Below are 19,305 nucleotides of genomic sequence, written 5' to 3'. Positions count from 1 at the left end.
CCACAAAAAATCAGCCAATCATGAGCTCAACTGTTAATCCTATTACTGATAAGCTGTTAAAAAAAAAATAATTAAAATGGAGGAATGAAAAAAACAACAAATTTTTCTTTTCATGATTTGTATTCACACAAATTTGACACCGTAGCCTACAGTAGTTCTGTATGTTAATTTGAAATATTTTGGAAAATTGTAGTATTTAAGTACACGTTATATACCATCTTCCCAATGTAAAGAAAATATTTTCGGCACAAAAGATTTCTGGTCAGTAAACTCCCATGACGTCATAAAGGCTAAAAATAACCCTCCCACATAAACGTTCGGGTCCACCTTAAAAAAAACGCTTCCTCACATGAAACCCCGCCCTGACCGGAAGTTGGCGCTAGTGGCTGTAGAAGCTGGTCAAGAAAACACGGCCGCAGTAGGCAGGCCGAACATAACAGTTATTTTTTTTTTCCTGCATAGTGAATTTCCGACTGGCGCGGAGGTAGAAATATCAACATGGCGCATAGAATGAAGTCAGAGGCTACGACTGAAAAATTGCGGATGTCACTTTTCTTCTCTTTTGTCTGTCTTGCTTTTCACCTCGGCGGCTCTGACGCCAGGCTACACCGGACACGAAGCGCCTCGACTGGCGAAACGGTAGAAAACTACGACAAATATTACAATTATGTTGAACTAACCGGGCGTTTGCGCTCTTACGCCCAGAAATACCCTCACATAGCGAACCTGTCGAGCATAGGTCAGTCCGTGCAGGGCAGGGAGCTTTGGGTGATGCGGATCACCAAGGACCCTCATATAGAGTCATCGGGAAAACCCAGGTTCAAATATGTTGGCAACATGCATGGCGACGAGACCGTGTCCAGGCAGGTTCTCGTCTATCTTGTGGAGTACTTGCTGACTAAATACGAGGTGGAACCGCGGATAGCTAAACTGGTGAACACCACGGATATCTATATCATGCCCAGTATGAACCCCGACGGATTTGAGGCTTCCAAAGAGGGGGTCTGTTCCGGCAACAGAGAGGGACGGAACAATGCCAATGACAAGGACCTTAACCGGAGCTTCCCTGACCAGTTTGCTAAATGGACCGAAAAACCAGATAACATTCCCGAGGTCATGGCTGTCATCAAATGGATGCAGGACAAACAGTGAGTGTAACACATAATCACACACACAAAAAATCACTACTATGCCCGCACACATCATTTGCTCCCTGAACTGAGCTCTGATTTGGGCGTTTTTAGTGTATCCCCATCCTGAAGCTAACTGTACCAATGTGCCCTTTCCTCTTTAGGTTTGTTCTGTCTGGTAACCTGCACGGTGGCACTGTGGTTGCCAGCTACCCTTTTGATGACTCAGCCACCCATGAGCAGCAAGGACATTACAGCCAGTCAGCGGATGACAGCCTTTTTCGCTACTTAGCTTTGGTATATTCCAAGAACCATCCAGTGATGAAGACTGGAGAACCCAACTGTCCTGATACCGAAGATGAGACCTTTAAAGATGGCGTCACCAATGGGGCTAAGTGGTATGACATAGAAGGTAAGAGGCACAGAAAATATTTATTGTAAACATGATTTTGTGTCATTATGTAACCTGTTACAGGAAAGGTGCATGTGTTTATTTCAAAGCAGTTTTGGTCTACTCTTTTTTCCTTTTCCTCACAAGATCAAAGTCTGTTTTAATGCACAACCCTGTGCAACCTTGTGTTATCGCAGTCAAGTAGTATTATAGTTAGACTTTACACCGATCTTATGGGCTATATTGCTTTGGCCGATATTTTGCATTTTGTGATCGGCTGTAATGTCTTGACTTCACTTGCCGATCTCATCAATGATGTCACTGATTGGCTAAGTCAAATAAGACATCTAAGCCGCAGTGTTTCACACCTACATTACATTTACTTGTGGTTCGCACCATAAATGCATTTTGGCAGCCATTTATAGATTTTGGTACTACCTGTCAATATGTAACTGTTGTATTAGCTTCTTTTTTTCGCTGCACAGAGAAGCAGCTCTGGTCTTTGTGCGCATCTGCTAATCGATATTCGTACCGCTTTCCTTTATGCTACAACACTGCAAACGCAGTGCCTCAAATCAGTCGTCACAATCTTCTGAGTTTTGGATTACGCTGTAAAAACAGTAATACGGGGAATTCACAAGGTAAGTTCCTCATTAGCATAATCGTGAAAAGGTTCCAGGCTCCAGTCAAAGTATTTAGTTTTATGTTTTACATTTAAATAACACTGCTTGTTTTTTCCCTCTTTTCCTTCCTTGGGGCATTTTAATGCTGTTTCAATGTTTTTGCTATTTCTGTTGATGCTCAGTAAACAGTCCACGATTATATCCAGTAATAAACAAATTATGAAATGGTTCGAAAATTGGATGGATGGAAGTAGGCATTTTGTTGTATCTTGTGATAGGATCGGTGATCTGTTAATTGGTGTATTAATACTTCCTAATCGGTGACCAACAAATCCTGATCATACAAAGCCGAATTATAGTATTGTTTGTATATCAGTTTTCATTTAATTTTTTATTTGTTGAATTTTACTATAACACGTTTGAAACAATGATGTGTACAAAACAGGAATGTTTTACCACAGAATGGTCAAACGACAACCAGGCATGTTTGTCCAAGCAAATGGTTGCAAAAGCTATCGCCATGACAACATGGTCTCAAGGCCTCAAATCACTCTTAGAAAACATTTTGTCTGGCTCGATAATCTGAGTAGAACACTGATGCTCATATGCACTCTTTCAAAGCCGATCGAATGATTGCAATGTTGTGTAGGTAAATGTACAATGTCATATGATTGAGCTTCAATCACTACAACCTGTGAGGGTGTAAAAGCCATAAGCAGCAAAACACAATTCAACCAACATTTGTTAACCAATAGTTTGTTTGTTAAGTGGATTTTCTGAAATCGTTTTTAGTCTTAATAGCTGTACTCTTCCAGGTTCTTTTCCCCTGTCTGAATGTATAAACTGACACGTTTTTAAATATACCGGCGCCGAGTGCTCTTGAGTTCACAGTATGCTCTCCGCTGTGTTTGTGAATGAGTGCAGTGTGCACAGGTTGCTAACTCTTTACATGCTAACATTTTTTCCCTTTTTTTGGGATTGTGTAAGTAAAAAATTTAATAATCTTCTCTGGTTGCCATCACTTGAAAATAAATGTGAGCGTTCCACTTTAGTTTAGTTTAGTTGGGAAGACGTATGTTAGGTAATGTTAAGCAACCCACACATAACAATCCTTGACAATCACGCATGTTGTAAGTAGGACAAGCGATTCTAATGACCAGCTCATCATCATGCGCCGGAGAAGCCTAATAAAGATTTTCACCAGTGTTGGAGGAGGGAGACATCTAAAACATGCAGAATAATGATAAATAAACACATTCTATTGGCTTTGTAATGAAGATCATTACAACTATTTCAAATCAATTAACAAAAAAAAAATTGCTCTCAATTCATGTTTATTCATTGAATTCAGTGTTTCTAATTCTCGCTTTCTGCTTATTGTCTTCCATTTAATTTAATTTAATTTAATTTATGAAACAGTCCCGATCCAGTGTCAACACTTCAGCCTTCACATGACATTTCAGCACACAAAGTTTAGCACCATTGTCACCTGTTGTTCCTGCATAGTCCAGGGTGTGACTGTAGATCCGGTACATAAACACGTAGATAGCTATTTGAGTTTAGGTCGCCATACTTAGTCAGCATACAGGGCCATGTTTACCTTGTGTAATCTGTTTACATCTGCCATTCAGTTTAAACCTTTGAGCCCGACGGATTGAGGATTCAGGTAATGTCTTTTATCAGTCTCAATTGTTGCCACTCATTGTTGATTTAACATTGTTTGCTCATCGTTAGCAGGAGCGCTTTTGGGGTTTGGTTTGGTTTACATAGCATCATGCCGTCTTTGCTCCCACCACAGGAAGTCAAACCTGTGGCAAATTGCTCTGACACATCTTCTTACGCGGTTCACTGTCAAAATGGCCTTTATTCCTCATGTTGACACGGTTGGCTTTTGCAAGTCATTTGCTACTGTTTGTATTGAAAGACCACTGCTACCTAGTTTCACTAGGTGACATTTTTAGTGTTCTTTTTATTTTATTTTATTTTTTTTCCTTTTTTCTGGAGAGCTCAGTATTGTTCATTCGGTAATTTAACCGATTTGACATGTCATCATCATTGCTCTCTCTTTTATTTTATTTTATTTTATTATTATTATTATTATTTTTTATTTTTGTATGTTCATGTGCGTGTATGCGTGCGTGAGTGTGTGTGTGTGTATTTTTAGCATTCTTGTGCGACCCGGCAAGCTGTCAAGCATGTCATGATATTGCATGAAAACAAGAGTATCTGTTGCAATCTCACTTGGGGATTCACATGTTTAATGTCTTGAATACGTTTCATTTTGGATTGTGCAGGAGGGATGCAGGACTACAACTACATACATGGAAACTGTCTAGAAATCACCATGGAGCTGAGCTGCTGCAAGTACCCCCGAGCCCCTGAGCTGCATAAAGAATGGGAGCTGAACAAAGAGTCTCTCCTGGCCTACATGGAACAGGTAGACAGCAATTACTAGTACTACAATTTATCAAATTTATAATACACTAGATTGGGGGTATATATCGAAGTAATTCATAAAGCATTATTTTAATTAATGCTTACATTTATTTCAAAGCAAATGTGCATTTTTCATGGTGACCTACCTTTGTAAAAATATTTCAGGTATGAACAAAATTAACTAATACTTCATGAAAAAGCCTCATTTGTATTCAGACTGTGTTTACTTAAATGAAAATGCTATCTTAAACTGTGTTGACCTTATTTTAATGAGGTTGTCTGTGCCTAGGTCCATATTGGTGTCCGTGGCTACGTAAAAGATCAGGTCAGTGGTTCAGCCGTCACTAATGCCAGCATAGTGGTGGCAGGCATCCGCCACAACCTGACCACTGGAAGATATGGTGACTACTACAGACTTCTGCTCCCAGGAGTCTACAACATCACTGCTGTGGCTACAGAGTAAGTAAAACCAAAGAGTGTTATTAAATGCTTACTTGCTGGAATATAATGATTGTATTTCGTCTTTAGAGAAAAAACGTATTGGCCAACATGTTGATGATTTTTTAATTTTTTTATTCATGAGATGCTGAGCTTATGCTTTTCCATATATATTTTGGTAAATAAAGATGTTTTAAGTTGGAACTAAAAATACTTTATCATTACACAGGTACACCCCAGTCACAGTCAACAATGTACAGGTCTTGGATGGAAATGCCACCGAACTTAATTTTGTCTTAGAACCAGTTGCCATCGAGTCAAATCTTGCAGTCAACATCAATCTGACCACACCCTCCACGCCATCAACCACTGATATTCACACCTCCACCTCTAATACCAATACTCTTAACACCACCCAGTCCCAGTTGGTATCTTCAGTGGGAAATAAAAGCACACCCACTCCATCGCCACCTGAGCCAGAACTTGTTCAACCCCAGGAATTTCGCCACCACAACTATGCTGATATGGAGCTCTTCTTACGCAAGTACAGCAGCGAGTTCCCGTCTATTGCTCATCTTTACTCGATTGGTCGCTCGGTGGAAGGCAGGGAACTCTATGTGATGGTCATCTCAGACGAGCCCACAGTTCATGAACATGGTATAATAAACTCCAACGATTATGCCTCATAACAACCAAAGCCATTGTCTAAAATAAATTTGAATTATGCTGCTCTCTCTCTTAATGCCTGCCAGGTGAGCCTGAGTTTAAATATGTGGGCAACATGCATGGCAATGAAGTGGTTGGCCGGGAGCTATTGCTCAACCTCATCGAGTACCTATGCCGCAACTATGGCACCGACCGGGAAGTCACGGAGCTGGTCAACAACACTCGTATTCACATTATGCCTTCGATGAACCCTGATGGTTATGAGGTGGCCACTGAAGGTAAGGGAAAGAAACACAGTACGCAACACACTTTATGGTATGATGCAGGGCAACATTTTAACTCACAATTACATGCCTGTCTTTAGTTACTTTTGTTAAGGTGTGACAATACCGGACTGTAATTTGATCATCATGCTAATTGTGTAAAAGGTCCTGGCAGCTATAAAGTGCTTTAGAAAGTCAAGAACAACTTGCCTTTAGTGTTAATCTTTAAGAAAGTAGGTCATTCATCAAAAACAAATGCACAATATAATGATTTGTGAGTGTACTGCATTTGCTTTATAGCAGTTGCTTTCTCTTACTGTGTAGTCTCTGCAGACTTGGTCAACCGTTTAAGTTTCTCATTTGTCGTTACTTGTAAATACAAATTTCAGAACAGATCATTGCATCATCGTGTTACTTCTTGCAGCTGGGTATGGATCACCACATGAGTTTGTCTCCACACAGGTGACAAGCGAGGATACAGAGGGCGCAACAACAGCAACAAGTTTGACCTGAATCGCAATTTCCCAGACCAGTTTGTCACCATCAAAAGTCCCAGGCAGCCAGAGACTATCGCCATGATGAATTGGCTTAAAAGCATCCCCTTCGTTTTGTCAGCCAATCTCCATGGAGGCACGGGCTGCTTGTAACAATTTACTACTAATTACTAAACTTGCTGTTTTTGTACTTTTTTTGTGTATGTACTCTTTTGATCTATGTTCCTATATCTTTACCGTTGTCTTTGTGTGTAAGTGCAGGTTCTTTGGTGGTCAACTACCCCCTTGATGACAATCAAGAGGGCAAAACACGGTATAGCAAGTCACCCGATGATGAGATTTTTCAGCAATTGGCTCGAACCTACTCACGGGTAACTAAATGGCTGCTTCATGCTGGTGTTGTTTCGTCGTGTGGGTTAATGTTGTAAGGGAAAACAATATGCGATGAAAGAGATTAGAACCCCTGAACCTCTGAACTCATTTCTGAGGCAAGGACTTACAACGGCACTCTGTGTCTGTTTTTTCTTGTGCGTATTCTCATGCGCTTGCAGGAAAACCCTTTGATGCACAGTGGGCACCCTTGTGTGAATATGTATCCTGGGGAATACTTTGCAGACGGCATCACCAATGGCGCCAGCTGGTATAATGTTGCCGGTGGGTTGATGGACACACACAAAATACTAAAAGATAAATGTCTGCAAGCCAAGACAATGGATATGCTCACAAATACATAAATGGTGTAATGGTTTCCTATACAGGAGCTATATCAAAAAGTCTGCCGTTTATCAAGACAGTATTGTTGTACAATTTTAGAACGTAATATTCTGTTAGGTGAATCCCGATAAAGACTTACTGATTATTGGTATAGATCTCATCAGATCCGCAGATATGCAGTGTTGTTGGTGAGTGTGCATTAAAGATAAAGTCAACCTTAAACATTTCTTGATTATATGTTATATGTGACCTTTTGTGGAATATGAGTTATGTAGCAAAATCCAGCCGTTTTTATCAGTTTATCAGTTTATCTTAGGGGGCGGCCATTTTGCCACCTGCTGGCAACTGAAGATGACATCACAGTTGCTCAGGGCTCAGTCAATGACCAATCACAGCTTTCTGAAGCTGAGCAGTGATGAGTTGTTACCTAAGACCTGAGCAACTGTGATGTCATTTTCACTCGACAGCAACTGGCAAAATAGCCACCTTCTGATATTTATAAAAAAAGTGTAGGATTTTACTGCTTAACTCATATTCCACTAATGCAATATTAACCAGTAAACCGTATTTAGACTAATGGGGCTGCGTAGAACATATTATTGTGAAGAAAAAAAAATTGTGTTGACTTCCCAATATGGTAACTACAAAAAAAATAAAAAATACAAATTCTCCAGGCGGCATGCAGGACTGGAATTACCTAAACACCAACTGTTTTGAGGTGACTATTGAGTTGGGTTGTGTGAAGTACCCCATTGCCAAGGATCTGCCTAACTATTGGGATCAAAATCGCCGATCTTTGCTTCAGTTTATCCATCAGGTAACAAACACAAATGTTTAATGTACTGTGTCATTTTTCTTCTTCTTCGTCGCTGTTTTGTATTTACCATTTGTGTGTGTGAACCCCAAGGTTCACCATGGAATAAAAGGTACAGTCTCTGACATAAGGGACGGTATGGGTGTACCCAATGCCACCATTCAGGTGGAGGGCATTGACCACAACATCACCACAGCTCACACTGGTGACTACTGGAGACTGCTGGTCCCTGGAACTTATTCCATCACTGCCTCCGCCCATGGGTACGATTCCAAAGATGAGACAAGTAGCACATTTTTTGTACAGGCACTTAAAAGATACCGTCTGTTTTTTTAGATATCAATCTGTGAGGACATATGCCACCGTGTCCGAGGATGGAGCGGAAACGGTTGATTTCCGATTGACACGGCTTCACTCTGAACCAAATGGCCTGTCACCTTCTGGACCCCTGCCAACCCATAACCCATCTGTGGAGGAGTTTGAGAGCTTAATCAAAGACCTCTCTCTGGGCCAAGGTTTGGAAAAGCTGGTCAAGAGCACAGACACAGACAGCAGCTTCAGATTCCGAGGATACAAGGAGATGTCTGCGTTCCTCCGAGGTCTAACCCTCAACTTTCCCAAAATTACATCCTTGCAGAGGTAGGGAGCCTTGCTTTGTTACAGCCAGCCACCTTGGATCTCATATTGCTGCAATATATTCTTAAAATGTGCTTCATTTCCATTTAGTTTGGGCCATAGTGTTGAGTTTAGAACTATTTGGGCTCTGGAAATCTCTAACAACCCGGGAGAGTCTGAGCCCTCTGAGCCCAAGGTCCGCTTTGTCGCGGGGATCCATGGTAATGCCCCTGTGGGAACAGAGCTGCTTCTTGAATTTGCTGCCTTGTTATGTATCAATTATGGCAAAAACTCAGTCATTACAAGGGTAAGTTTGTTTGATATTGGACTTCTCTTATGTTTAATGCCAAACTCACCTCTTTGTCAAAATGTCTTTTGTGTAGACATCAAAATAATCAGTCCCTTTTGATAATCTGTTTTCCTCTCTTAGCTCATCAATGAGACAACAATTGTTATTGTGCCATCGATCAACCCAGATGGAAGAGAACAAGCGGTGGAGAAACAGTGCACCTCCACCCAGGGCTTCAGCAATAATCATGGCAAAGATCTGGACACCGACTTCTTTGGTCAGTTGCAATATTTTTTTTTCAGAGCGAACACATCTGTCATGGGCAAACATTAAATGCATATGCATTGTCTTTTTTTATGTAATGCTCCATTTTAGGCAATGCATCACAGCGTTTGGTGGAACCACAGCCTGAAACCAGAGCAATGATGGACATGATATTTGATAAAGGTTACACACTGTCTGTGGCCCTTGATGGAGGATCCCTTGTGGCTACTTACCCTTACGACAAGCCTGTCCAATCAGGTAACTCAACAGCCTACATAGTCTTTCATTTAAGTATGGTTTCAACTGCCTGTTGTATTATCGCATATGCACTAATTGAGTAAAGCCGTCAAAGTGATCCAGTGCAAGAGCGGAGTCCAAAATGTCTTTAAAGATTCTAAGATTCAAATCCGTTTTTTAAATCATCTCTCTGCATGTTACAGAGTATGGCTACAATAGTCAACCTTCTGTTAAATTAATATCTGACAGATATTGATTCCAAACCAAGCATTAGCTTCGTATATCAAGGATCTGTGATACAGCTTTTGCGCTAGATCTGATTACACAGGTGTGCCTAATGTTGTGTTCAATAATGTAAACTTGGAATGTAGTTGTGTGTGTGATTCATAAAATTGCCTTATACATTACATTATATGTCGAAATAAATCGGTAATATGTTGCGCTTTAATAAAAATGTAATTTATTGCTTTCAATAAACCCATGCCCATTTTATTTTAGTAGGCCATTATTATAGTACACATTTACATTCCTTATAGACCTACAGTGCATGAGAATAATAGCGATTTCTATTTATGTGTCCCCGATGATACGAGCATGTCTGTAGACTTTTTAGTTACATAATATAATTGGGTCACTGTGTCCTCCCGGCCTAGATTGACTTGACAAACTAAAAAGAGAACGTTATATAACTGCAAGTCTCCAAGACTTGGATAAAGATATCACCTGAAAGCTGTTTGCTGCTCAGCATCACTGGATATCACTAATCTCTACATTTTTATTTTATTTTTTTACAGTGGAAAATGAAGGCACGCTGAAGTATTTGGCCAGCGTTTATGCAAACAACCATCCCAAGATGCACCTTGGCAACACTGGATGTTCAAATAATGGCCAGGGTATGTATGCTTTTTCTACAATAATATGCTTGTCACGGTATACCAAAGTGTTTTCACTCGTATTTAGTAGGAAAATGATTAAAATATGCTCACATTGGACTTCTTTCAAATGATGTGATTTTTGTGCCACGAGTAAGCTCTGATGTCTGTGCACACAATACAACTAAAGAAATCATACAGTTCCATCCATCCAATTTCTATTCATCCTATCCCAGCTGACTTATAGCAGGGTACACCCAGGACTACTTGCAAACAATTCATACTCACATTCACACCTGAACATGGACAATTTAGCCTCCGATTAGTCTTAGATCAGTCTTGGTTTTAACATGCATGTTTTTGGAATGTGGGAGGGAGCCAGAATACCCAAAGAAAACCCACGCTTGCACCTGGAAAACATGCAGACAGAGGCAGACCTCTGAACTTGTTCACTTTGCTGTCTGAAATAAGAATATAAACAAAGCAGTTGTCTAGTGTTGTCTAAAATGTATTTTGCACTACATATAGTGTATTATTTTATGACACACAAGTGCACTTGTGAGAATACGCTACGTGGTGGAAATGTATTACTGAAATCTTCAATGAAATGGAGATCTGATGACATTGTTTTTTTTTGGGTTTTTTTCAGCATCCAACATTCCAGACGGAGTTATGAGGGCAGCTGAGAGACAAAGTCACATGGGCAGTATGAAGGTGGGTGTTCTTGTTGCTTCAAATAGCTTCTGTCTAGTTTGGGTTTGAAAAAACAAAGCAAATGCAGCAAAGGTTAGATATTTAAAACAGACACCCCCCCCACACACACACACACAAAACTTTGCTTAAATCGCAGCATTTTTCATATCTTAACGCCACTCAAATGCAATAAATCACAACTGAAAGCACTTGGCCACCCATACTCATTGTGGTTCTCCGGAGCCCCATCTGGTGCCCCTGGCTGATGCCAAGAAGCTGAATCCGACAGGCACTGTAGCTAGGGAGAGCCACGAAGAATGTACACATTTTTCATCTATTACGGTTTAAATTTTTTAAAATTGTTTCTCAAATACGATGTAAAGACATAAAATGTCAAACCACACTGAAGACAAGACGAAAAGATACAGTAATTTGAGTGGGTCGGGTATGCCACTTTTTAGTATTCTTCATTGACACTGAAAAAAAAGAAGCCATTTTTGCTTCAATAATGTAAAATTTTGGATTAAATCCTATGTGTCTTGCAGGACTTCAGCATGGACTTCGGCCACTGTCCAGAAATCACTGTGTATACTGGCTGTTGTGTGTTTCCTCCATCTGACCAGCTCTCCACACTCTGGGCAGAAAACAAGAAGCCTCTTCTGAGCATGTTGGTGGAGGTACGCTGGCTGAATTCTTTTCCCAATCAGATCCTTTCTGTACGCCTTTACTGAATATTTTTTTCAATCTTCTTCATGCAGGTCCATAAAGGAGTGCGGGGAGTGGTGAGAGATAAAAGTGGGAAGCCCATCGTTGGCGGCATCATTGTCATGAATGGGGGCGTGAGAGTTTTCACTGCAGAGGGTGGTTACTTTCGTGCATTGCTGGCTCCCGGCAACCACAACATCGAAGCTGTTGCTGATGGCTATCAGCAGCAACGCCAAGAGGTACACACACACACGTTTGATACCTATGATGTTTTCTTATACCTGGTATATAGTCCTAATAGTATTAAAAAGTAATTCGATTTTTTTTGGTGACTTGGAAGAAAATAAGGGTTACTATTTTATACCTAAAATGTAGTGCATATGGCTTGATATGAGGAGCACCTCATTATAACCATTGTAGTCAATAAGATTTTGTTTTTTTAAAGCAGCTTGCTCATGAAGTGATGTTCCATTACAATAACAGGTCACATTACGTGTACCTACACAACGAGAAAGTACCCCCCACACCCCCTTCTTTTCCATTACCTCTCCATTTTTTCCAAATGAACTCATTCACTCCCAGCCATTTTCACTGAAGCAATCCCCTTCGCTCCCGGCTGTTTTACTGGATTTTGACTGATTTTGCAAGGCCCACAGAATATTACATTCTATTGCTATAAAAACATAGAACCTACCAAAAGAAAGATTATAGAGTCTCTTCTTTCATCAGGAAAAAAAGTATATTTCTATCTATTTCCGTTTAGCACCAATTAGCTTTAGAATATAGCTAAGTTTCACCATCATTCGCTTTAAATTGTGGGGAAAACCGCTCGTTTTCAACATGGCCCTGGTTGATTTCCTCTACTCTGCTGCCACCTGCTGGCCTTTTTTTGTAATAACTCCCATTGCTTCAACCCTTTGTGCAGTTGAGATGCTGCATCAAAGCCTTCTGTATGCACTAGCATAAAAACACAAACAAACGTATAAATACCTCTTTGGGACAATTAAAACATTTAAAATATAACATATTTATACGTTTTTGGGAGCAAATTAGTTAAAATGGGGGCGGAAATCACATGCCATGCTTAAGTCCATTTATTTTAAAGCTGCTCAATGCAGGAAATAGAATTTCAAATCACTACTGCCTCATGTGGCTGAAAAATTTAACTGTACACTCCCTTCTCGACATACACACACTGGTGCATGACACAGAGGGCGGGAAATTCAAACCCGTATCCAGTCTAAAAACTATTGTCCAGAATTCCCATTGGGAACAGCTAAGGTGTTATCTGCTCATTAGAATTGGATTGAGTCATAAATGGTCAAATACAAAGGTTATTGTAAAGATATTTTTGAGCAAATTTTTACATAGAGCAGCTTTAATGTTGTAATGGTGATGAGCACACTAAATTACCTCTGGTCGCAAAATATTTTCATTCATGACAATGCAAGGAAAAATGTCTTGGAATATTTGAGGCATTATTAAAAGACTGCATGCTTTTATTATAGAATGCCTCCATTGCAGTCGATGTCTATTGAGGGTGTCGTGCGAAGTAAACAAAATCGCTCCACCACATTCACCGCTTCTTGTGATTCAAAAATTTGTAGCATCGGGTAGGCCAGCTCTGTAAACAGATGTTCCTTAATAGTTCGTCCAAGCTCCAAACTGTACACTCTTGGCTTCCCACAAGGACTGAGCAGCAGGGGATCCACCACCAAATGATACATGTGTTGGTACTCTGCTACCGTGAAGCCGTGGATCATTAAAGGTCTCGATTCTGGTTCAGACTCGAACGTCACAACATTGCTGGAGCAAATGTCACTTTGTAATTTGTCAGTGAGGGTCACATGGAGGTCTGGAAGAATTGCAGCATTCCTTTTGTACCGGTCATCCAGCTGTCTTTGCACACAATCCGCTTCTTTCTGCTCATTCCACACGTCCAAATCAGTTCTTGGTGCCATCATGTAACTCCTTTCCTTTGTCGTTTCTCCATATTTCTTCGGACATCTAATAAGTCGCCTTAAGCCATAGGAACTCATCTCATATGCAGCATCTCTAGGAGTTAAAACAATACATCTTTCAATAAATAAGATTCATAAAAATGATAATATAAGATCAAGAGTTGCACTTACTGTTTTACATAGAATACTTGGAGAGTATTTTCAGACATCGTCACTCAATCTTGACTTGGGAGGCCCTCACTCCGCTCAGGGTAATTTTCACATTAATTTTTTTAACCACTGAAGGTCAAAAATAAGGAATAACTATGATTAACTTTCTATTTATGCAATGGATGAAGTAAAAGGCTGAATAACGTAATGATTTTGTTTGGGGGTGGGAGGGGGTGAGCAACTGCTCAACTGGAAACCCACAAGACAACCTGTTGCACATTATATACTGATAAGTCACACCTGCATAGGTGCCTCTCTAATGAGGCAGAATAGCAGCTCAACCAGCATTCACTCTGCTTTTCATTTAAGAGCAGTAAGACTTGAGGAAATGTTTTACAACTTTGTTTGTTGTACACCCCCCCCTCCATTTTTTTTTTATTGATGCTGAAAGAAAAAAAAAAAGCGAGAGTGCAACAATTAGATCTTTAATGCACGCACTTGTGTGTAATCGTGCATTTTCTTTTAAACCTGAACAGATGGCTTTAGTACAATAATCACTGCCTGCATTTGTAGACTGTTTGGTGTGATGTGTTATTTTCACCATTTTAAAGATTACAAAATCAGCACTAATGTTTTAAGTCATTGTTGCCACATGTCTGCTTTGTCCCAACTCAGGTGGTGGTGTCCTCCTATGAAGCAGCAAGCGCCATCATCATCGAGTTTGACATGGATCACAGTATCTTTGGTCTGCCAAGAGAATTTGTGGTTGCCACTGCAGGTAATCGCATGTAAAATTAACTTTGGGTTTACCAGTGTGGACCAAATGGACTTTTGTATTTAATGCAAGTGTATTGCACCATTCATACTGAAGGTAAAGCCATAGTGCTTTAAGGTAAAATCACAACACCAAGTCATTATAAATGATATCATAATAATATCATAAAATGGTAAAGTGACAGAGCCATCCAGCCATTGCAAAAAAAGATTATGCCTGAAAAAACTTTGCTTTTATTGTTTGTTGCGGCTTGGCTTTTTGTTTGATTCTGGAAACACTCAAACCTGCGCTCAATGACCTGAAGGGGTCATGTGAAGCAGCTTTTCTCTGAACTGTTTGGATGGAAGATCTTTGATTTTACAGAGAGCATAATTTGCTTATGTTCAAACTAGAGGTCTGCATTGAAGTCCTGATTTATTTTTGTTTTGTCAAGAAATTGTTGGTAGCCTGAATTACTCCTATGACTCGTGTATTGACATAGTATAAGGAGACACTTCCAGAAGAGAATTAAGATTACAAATTGATTTGTTGTTAATTTTAATGTTCATTAAACTTAATATATTCACTTTGGATTAACTTAATTCAATAGTGTTACCACCTGAAGCATTTTTTTTAAGTTGGTCAACAATTCTCTTTCCAAACTTAAATTGGTTCAATTCTTTTTTTAGGGTTTAGTTTTAAGGAGTTTAGAATAAAGTTTAGGCAGTACATTTTAAACATTTTCCCCTCCAGGAATGTTTCAGAATTGACATTTGTTCCCACCTGATTCCATCTCTTCTTTCTGCAGCTGCCTCCATGACAGCCTTGGTGGTGACTGCATGCATCATCTGGTGCGTGTGCGCTGCCAAGTCTAATCGGCAAAAAGATGGCTTCCACCGTTTGCGGCAGCACAGAGATGAGTACGATGACGAGATCCGGCTAACGTCAATGGGCTCCAAGAAGTCTCTCCTTGCCCATGAATTCCAGGATGAAAGTGAAAGTGATGAGGAGACGTTGTATGCCAACAAAATCTGAAAGACTTTGCGGTTTCCTCCTGCAATATAATGCCTGGGACACCAAAAGTGTGGACTTGTTGAATTTAAGGCATTTTATCTGCCTCTTTATGAATGCACCAAGATTGAGAGACACTTTTCTGTTACACTGATGAGTTTTGAACACAAATTATTAATCTGATTGTTGCGTCATCGGTCCTAAAATGCTGCGGTTGTCTTTTTGTGCTCTGTCAACATAGAGCTTTTGATCCTGTGCCAGTCATCCGTCCCGCCTTAGTGGGTTGAGTGATTGACTTCACCAACTAAAGGCTTGTCCCCCAAAAAAAAAACAACTGAAAACTTCACAGCATAATCATGGATAGTTTTCCTTGTCCTAATCATGCAATGTAAATACTACGCAAGCTTGGTGATGATTCAGAAGGTTTGTTTTTTGGCGCAGCAACTTTGGCACAAAAGTGTCGTGATTCTCTAGAGGGTGCATTCCAATCCTGTGCCTTGGCTTCTCTGGAGCTGCAACGTAGGAAGTAGAAAGCATATGGGCCTGCAAGACTTTTGATCCATCCTATTCTCAGGTGGTAGGGAGAGGGATACAAATTAGGCTCCTCTATTCTCATGTTGCACTATTCCTACGCTAATGATTTTGTTTTCCTCGAGAGACTCTGAAGAAGGGGAGTTTCTCAGATGTGTAAAAGTGTCAGGAATTTCCCCAGTCGGTGCAGAGTGTGTCTGCTTCCTTGCACTGAAGAGAGAAGGGGGCCCACATCAAATCAACGAACAAGGGACTCTTAAATCTCAAATGAATGTATATTTTAGTTTTTTTTTTTTTAAATGTACTGTTCTTTTTAATATGGGTCTGTATAGGATTGTGTGTAAATGGAAAATTGATGACTCATGTCCAAGACTGTCCTCGCTTTAATCAAGTCTTTTCCTTTGGGCTTTTCCCTTCAGGGGTCGCCACAGCGAATCAGTTGCCTCTAACACTGTCCTCTGCATCCTCTGCTCTCACACCAACTGCCTTAATGTCCTCTTTAACTACATCCATAAACCACCTTTTTGGTCTTTATTTAGACCATAGATGTCAAACTCTGGTCCTCGAGGGCTGCAGTCCTGCAAGTTTTGGATGTTTCCCTTCAACACAGCTGATATATGATCAGCTCATCAGCAAGCTGCATAAGCCTGATAACAGTCCTGCAGATTGGAATCAGCGGGGAAACTTCTAAAACCTGCAGGACTGCAGCCCTTGACGACTGGAGTTTGATACCTATGCTCTAGACCTCCTGCCTGGCATTTGGAAACTCAGCATCCTTCTGCCAATATACTCGCTATCTCTCCCCTGGACATGTCCAAACCATCTCAGTCTGGCCTCTCTGACTTTATCTCCAAAGCCTTTAACATGTGCTGTCGCTCTGATGTACTCATTCCTGATTCGACCCATCCTGGTCACTCCCAAAGAGAACCTCAGCATCTTCATCTGTGCCACCTCCAGCTCTGCCTGTCTTTTCCTCAGTGGCACTGTCTCCAGACCAAACTACATCACTGATCTCACCACAGTTGTATAAACCTCTCCTTTCATTTTAGCTGAATCTCTTCTATCACACATCACACCTGACACTTCATGAAAGTCATACAACACGCTTCCTTTTTCAGCTTCCACCATTTCGTCCTCTGCTTTGCCTTTGCTGTCTTTGTCTTCCTCACCACCATAGTCATCCTACACACTACCATTCTATGCTCCCTGGCTACACGCTCACCTACCACTACTTTGCAGTCACTGATCTCCTTCAGATGACACCGTCTACACAAGATGTAGTCTACCTGTGTACTCCGACCTCCACTCTTGTAGGTCACCCTATGTTCCTGCTTCTTCTGGAAGAAAGTATTCACGACAGCCATTTCCATTCTTTTTGCAAAGTCAACCATCATCTGTCCTTCTGCGTTCCTCTCCTGGATACCAAAATTGCCCATCACCTCCTCATCACATCTGTTTCCTGCACCAACATGTCCATTGAAGTCTGCACCAGTTACAACTCTCTCACTTCTAGCGATGCTCTGCATCATTTCATCAAGGTCCAACCAAAAGTTTTCCTTCTCATCCAGCTCATATCCTACCTGTGGCGCATACCCACTAACAACATTGATCATCACACCTTCGATTCCGAGCTTCAGGCTCATCACTCTATCTGACACTCTTTTTACCTCCAGGACGTTCCTAACGAATTCCTCCTTTACGATAACGCCTACTCCAATTTTCTTCCTATCTACACCATGACAGAGCAACTTGAAACCTGCTCCTAAACTTCTAGCTTTGCTCCCTTTCCACCTGGTCTTCTGAACACACAATATATCCACCTTCCTCTTCTGCCTCATGTCAACCAGCTCACTACCTTTTCCTGTCATAGTTTCAACATTCAAAGTCCATACTCTCAGTCCTAGACTCTTGTTGTTCCTCTTCTCTTTCCTCCTACGAACACACCTTCCTCCTCTCCTTCTTCGACCAACAGTGCAGTAGTCCAGTTTCCACTGGCACCCTAGGTCAACAGCACCAATGGCGGTCGTTGTTAACCCGGGCCTCGACCGATCCGGTATGGAAGTCATATATTTGATTCGCATGTTTGATTTGGCCAAAGTTTTTACGTCTGATGCCCTTCCTGACACAACCCTCTATTTATCCGGGCTTGGGACCGACACAAGAAGACATGGCTTGTGCCCCCTTGCGGCTACATTCCTCGCTTTAATCAAGGATGTCCAAATTTCTTTTGAACACAAAGTAATCTTAATTGGATCCATCGTGGTTGGTCTATCTGTCCATTTGTCTGTTGTGCCCAGTTTAAAACGCCATTACAAGAGCATTCATTTCACCTTTTTCTAACAGTGATAAAATGCTCAAAATGGCAATTTCTAAAAATGTCAGAATGAATGCATCAAGGAACTAGAAAGCTAATTTTATATAATTTAGCATCATTGAAAGGTCACCCTCAACCAAATCAGAATTTTCTCACATCTGGTTGCTCCTGAAGTGGAAAATGCCATACGTATTCCACACCAATAATTTTGGTTTCTTATGTTGCCTTAATTTCCAGTCTAAATAATTTCAGTGTTTTGAATGCGGCCTTTTTTCAGTAATTGTAAGCTGTTTTCGTGTTTGTGAGTCTTTTTTCCCTCTTTTTTCCCCCTCTTACTATGTCTAAATAACTATCTGTGATTTTGGAAGTTGAGTCATGCAACATTTGGAAGATTTTATATGAACTGGAATGTATGTCACAGGTAAAGAGAGAGTATTGGTGCAATCAGGGCTGGACCAGCACAAAAAATAAAAAATAAATCTGCGCTCGCATGACTTCTAAGTTACCGCTCCTGGCTACCATGCAGCTCTGCCACTGATGTTGATTGGTTCAGTTTGCCTCCTATATTTCAAATGGATTAATGGGCTGCTCCTGGTCTCTTGGGGGTAAAATAGAGAAAAGTAATAAATAGCACGGCATCAGCCTGAAAAAATACCAGCCTGTGGGCATCTGACCTGTATGGCAGATGGCCAGTCCAGCCCTGGGTGCAATTGATGTGATTCTCAACACAAAGTTCTGTTGAATAATAATGCTAATGTGCTCAAAACCTCGCACCAACTCACAAAGAACAGATCATTTCTGGGGATGATGAAGTGATTCACAAATATCTTGTACCAATATTGCAGTTTGTCTAATGTCAATACATTTTTTATACTAAAGAACAAGAAATGTCATCATTGTTGCAGTTGCCTGAGTTATAAATACACAAACAGGTGTGTGT

At 40.7% G+C, this 19,305-nt stretch overlaps 1 protein-coding gene across 1 annotated transcript; it reads left to right on the top strand.

Annotated features, from left to right (window-relative positions):
• Positions 1–372: 372 nt before the first annotated feature.
• cpda (carboxypeptidase D, a) lies at positions 373–18,859 on the top strand. The gene is made up of 21 exons (XM_077564986.1): positions 373–1,148; positions 1,295–1,542; positions 4,439–4,581; positions 4,870–5,039; positions 5,248–5,675; positions 5,771–5,962; positions 6,410–6,577; positions 6,703–6,812; positions 6,993–7,095; positions 7,830–7,972; positions 8,063–8,232; positions 8,306–8,608; positions 8,696–8,891; positions 9,015–9,150; positions 9,249–9,395; positions 10,169–10,267; positions 10,896–10,960; positions 11,485–11,616; positions 11,698–11,883; positions 14,431–14,533; positions 15,318–18,859. The coding sequence occupies exons 1-21, from the start codon at positions 499–501 to the stop codon at positions 15,542–15,544; spliced, it is 4,119 nt and encodes a 1,372-aa protein (XP_077421112.1). The 5' UTR covers positions 373–498; the 3' UTR covers positions 15,545–18,859.
• Positions 18,860–19,305: the final 446 nt, after the last annotated feature.

This window comes from Vanacampus margaritifer, chromosome 5, assembly GCF_051991255.1.
Source record: "Vanacampus margaritifer isolate UIUO_Vmar chromosome 5, RoL_Vmar_1.0, whole genome shotgun sequence".
Classification (NCBI taxonomy): domain Eukaryota; kingdom Metazoa; phylum Chordata; class Actinopteri; order Syngnathiformes; family Syngnathidae; genus Vanacampus; species Vanacampus margaritifer.
This window is presented reverse-complemented; position numbering and strand designations above follow the sequence as displayed.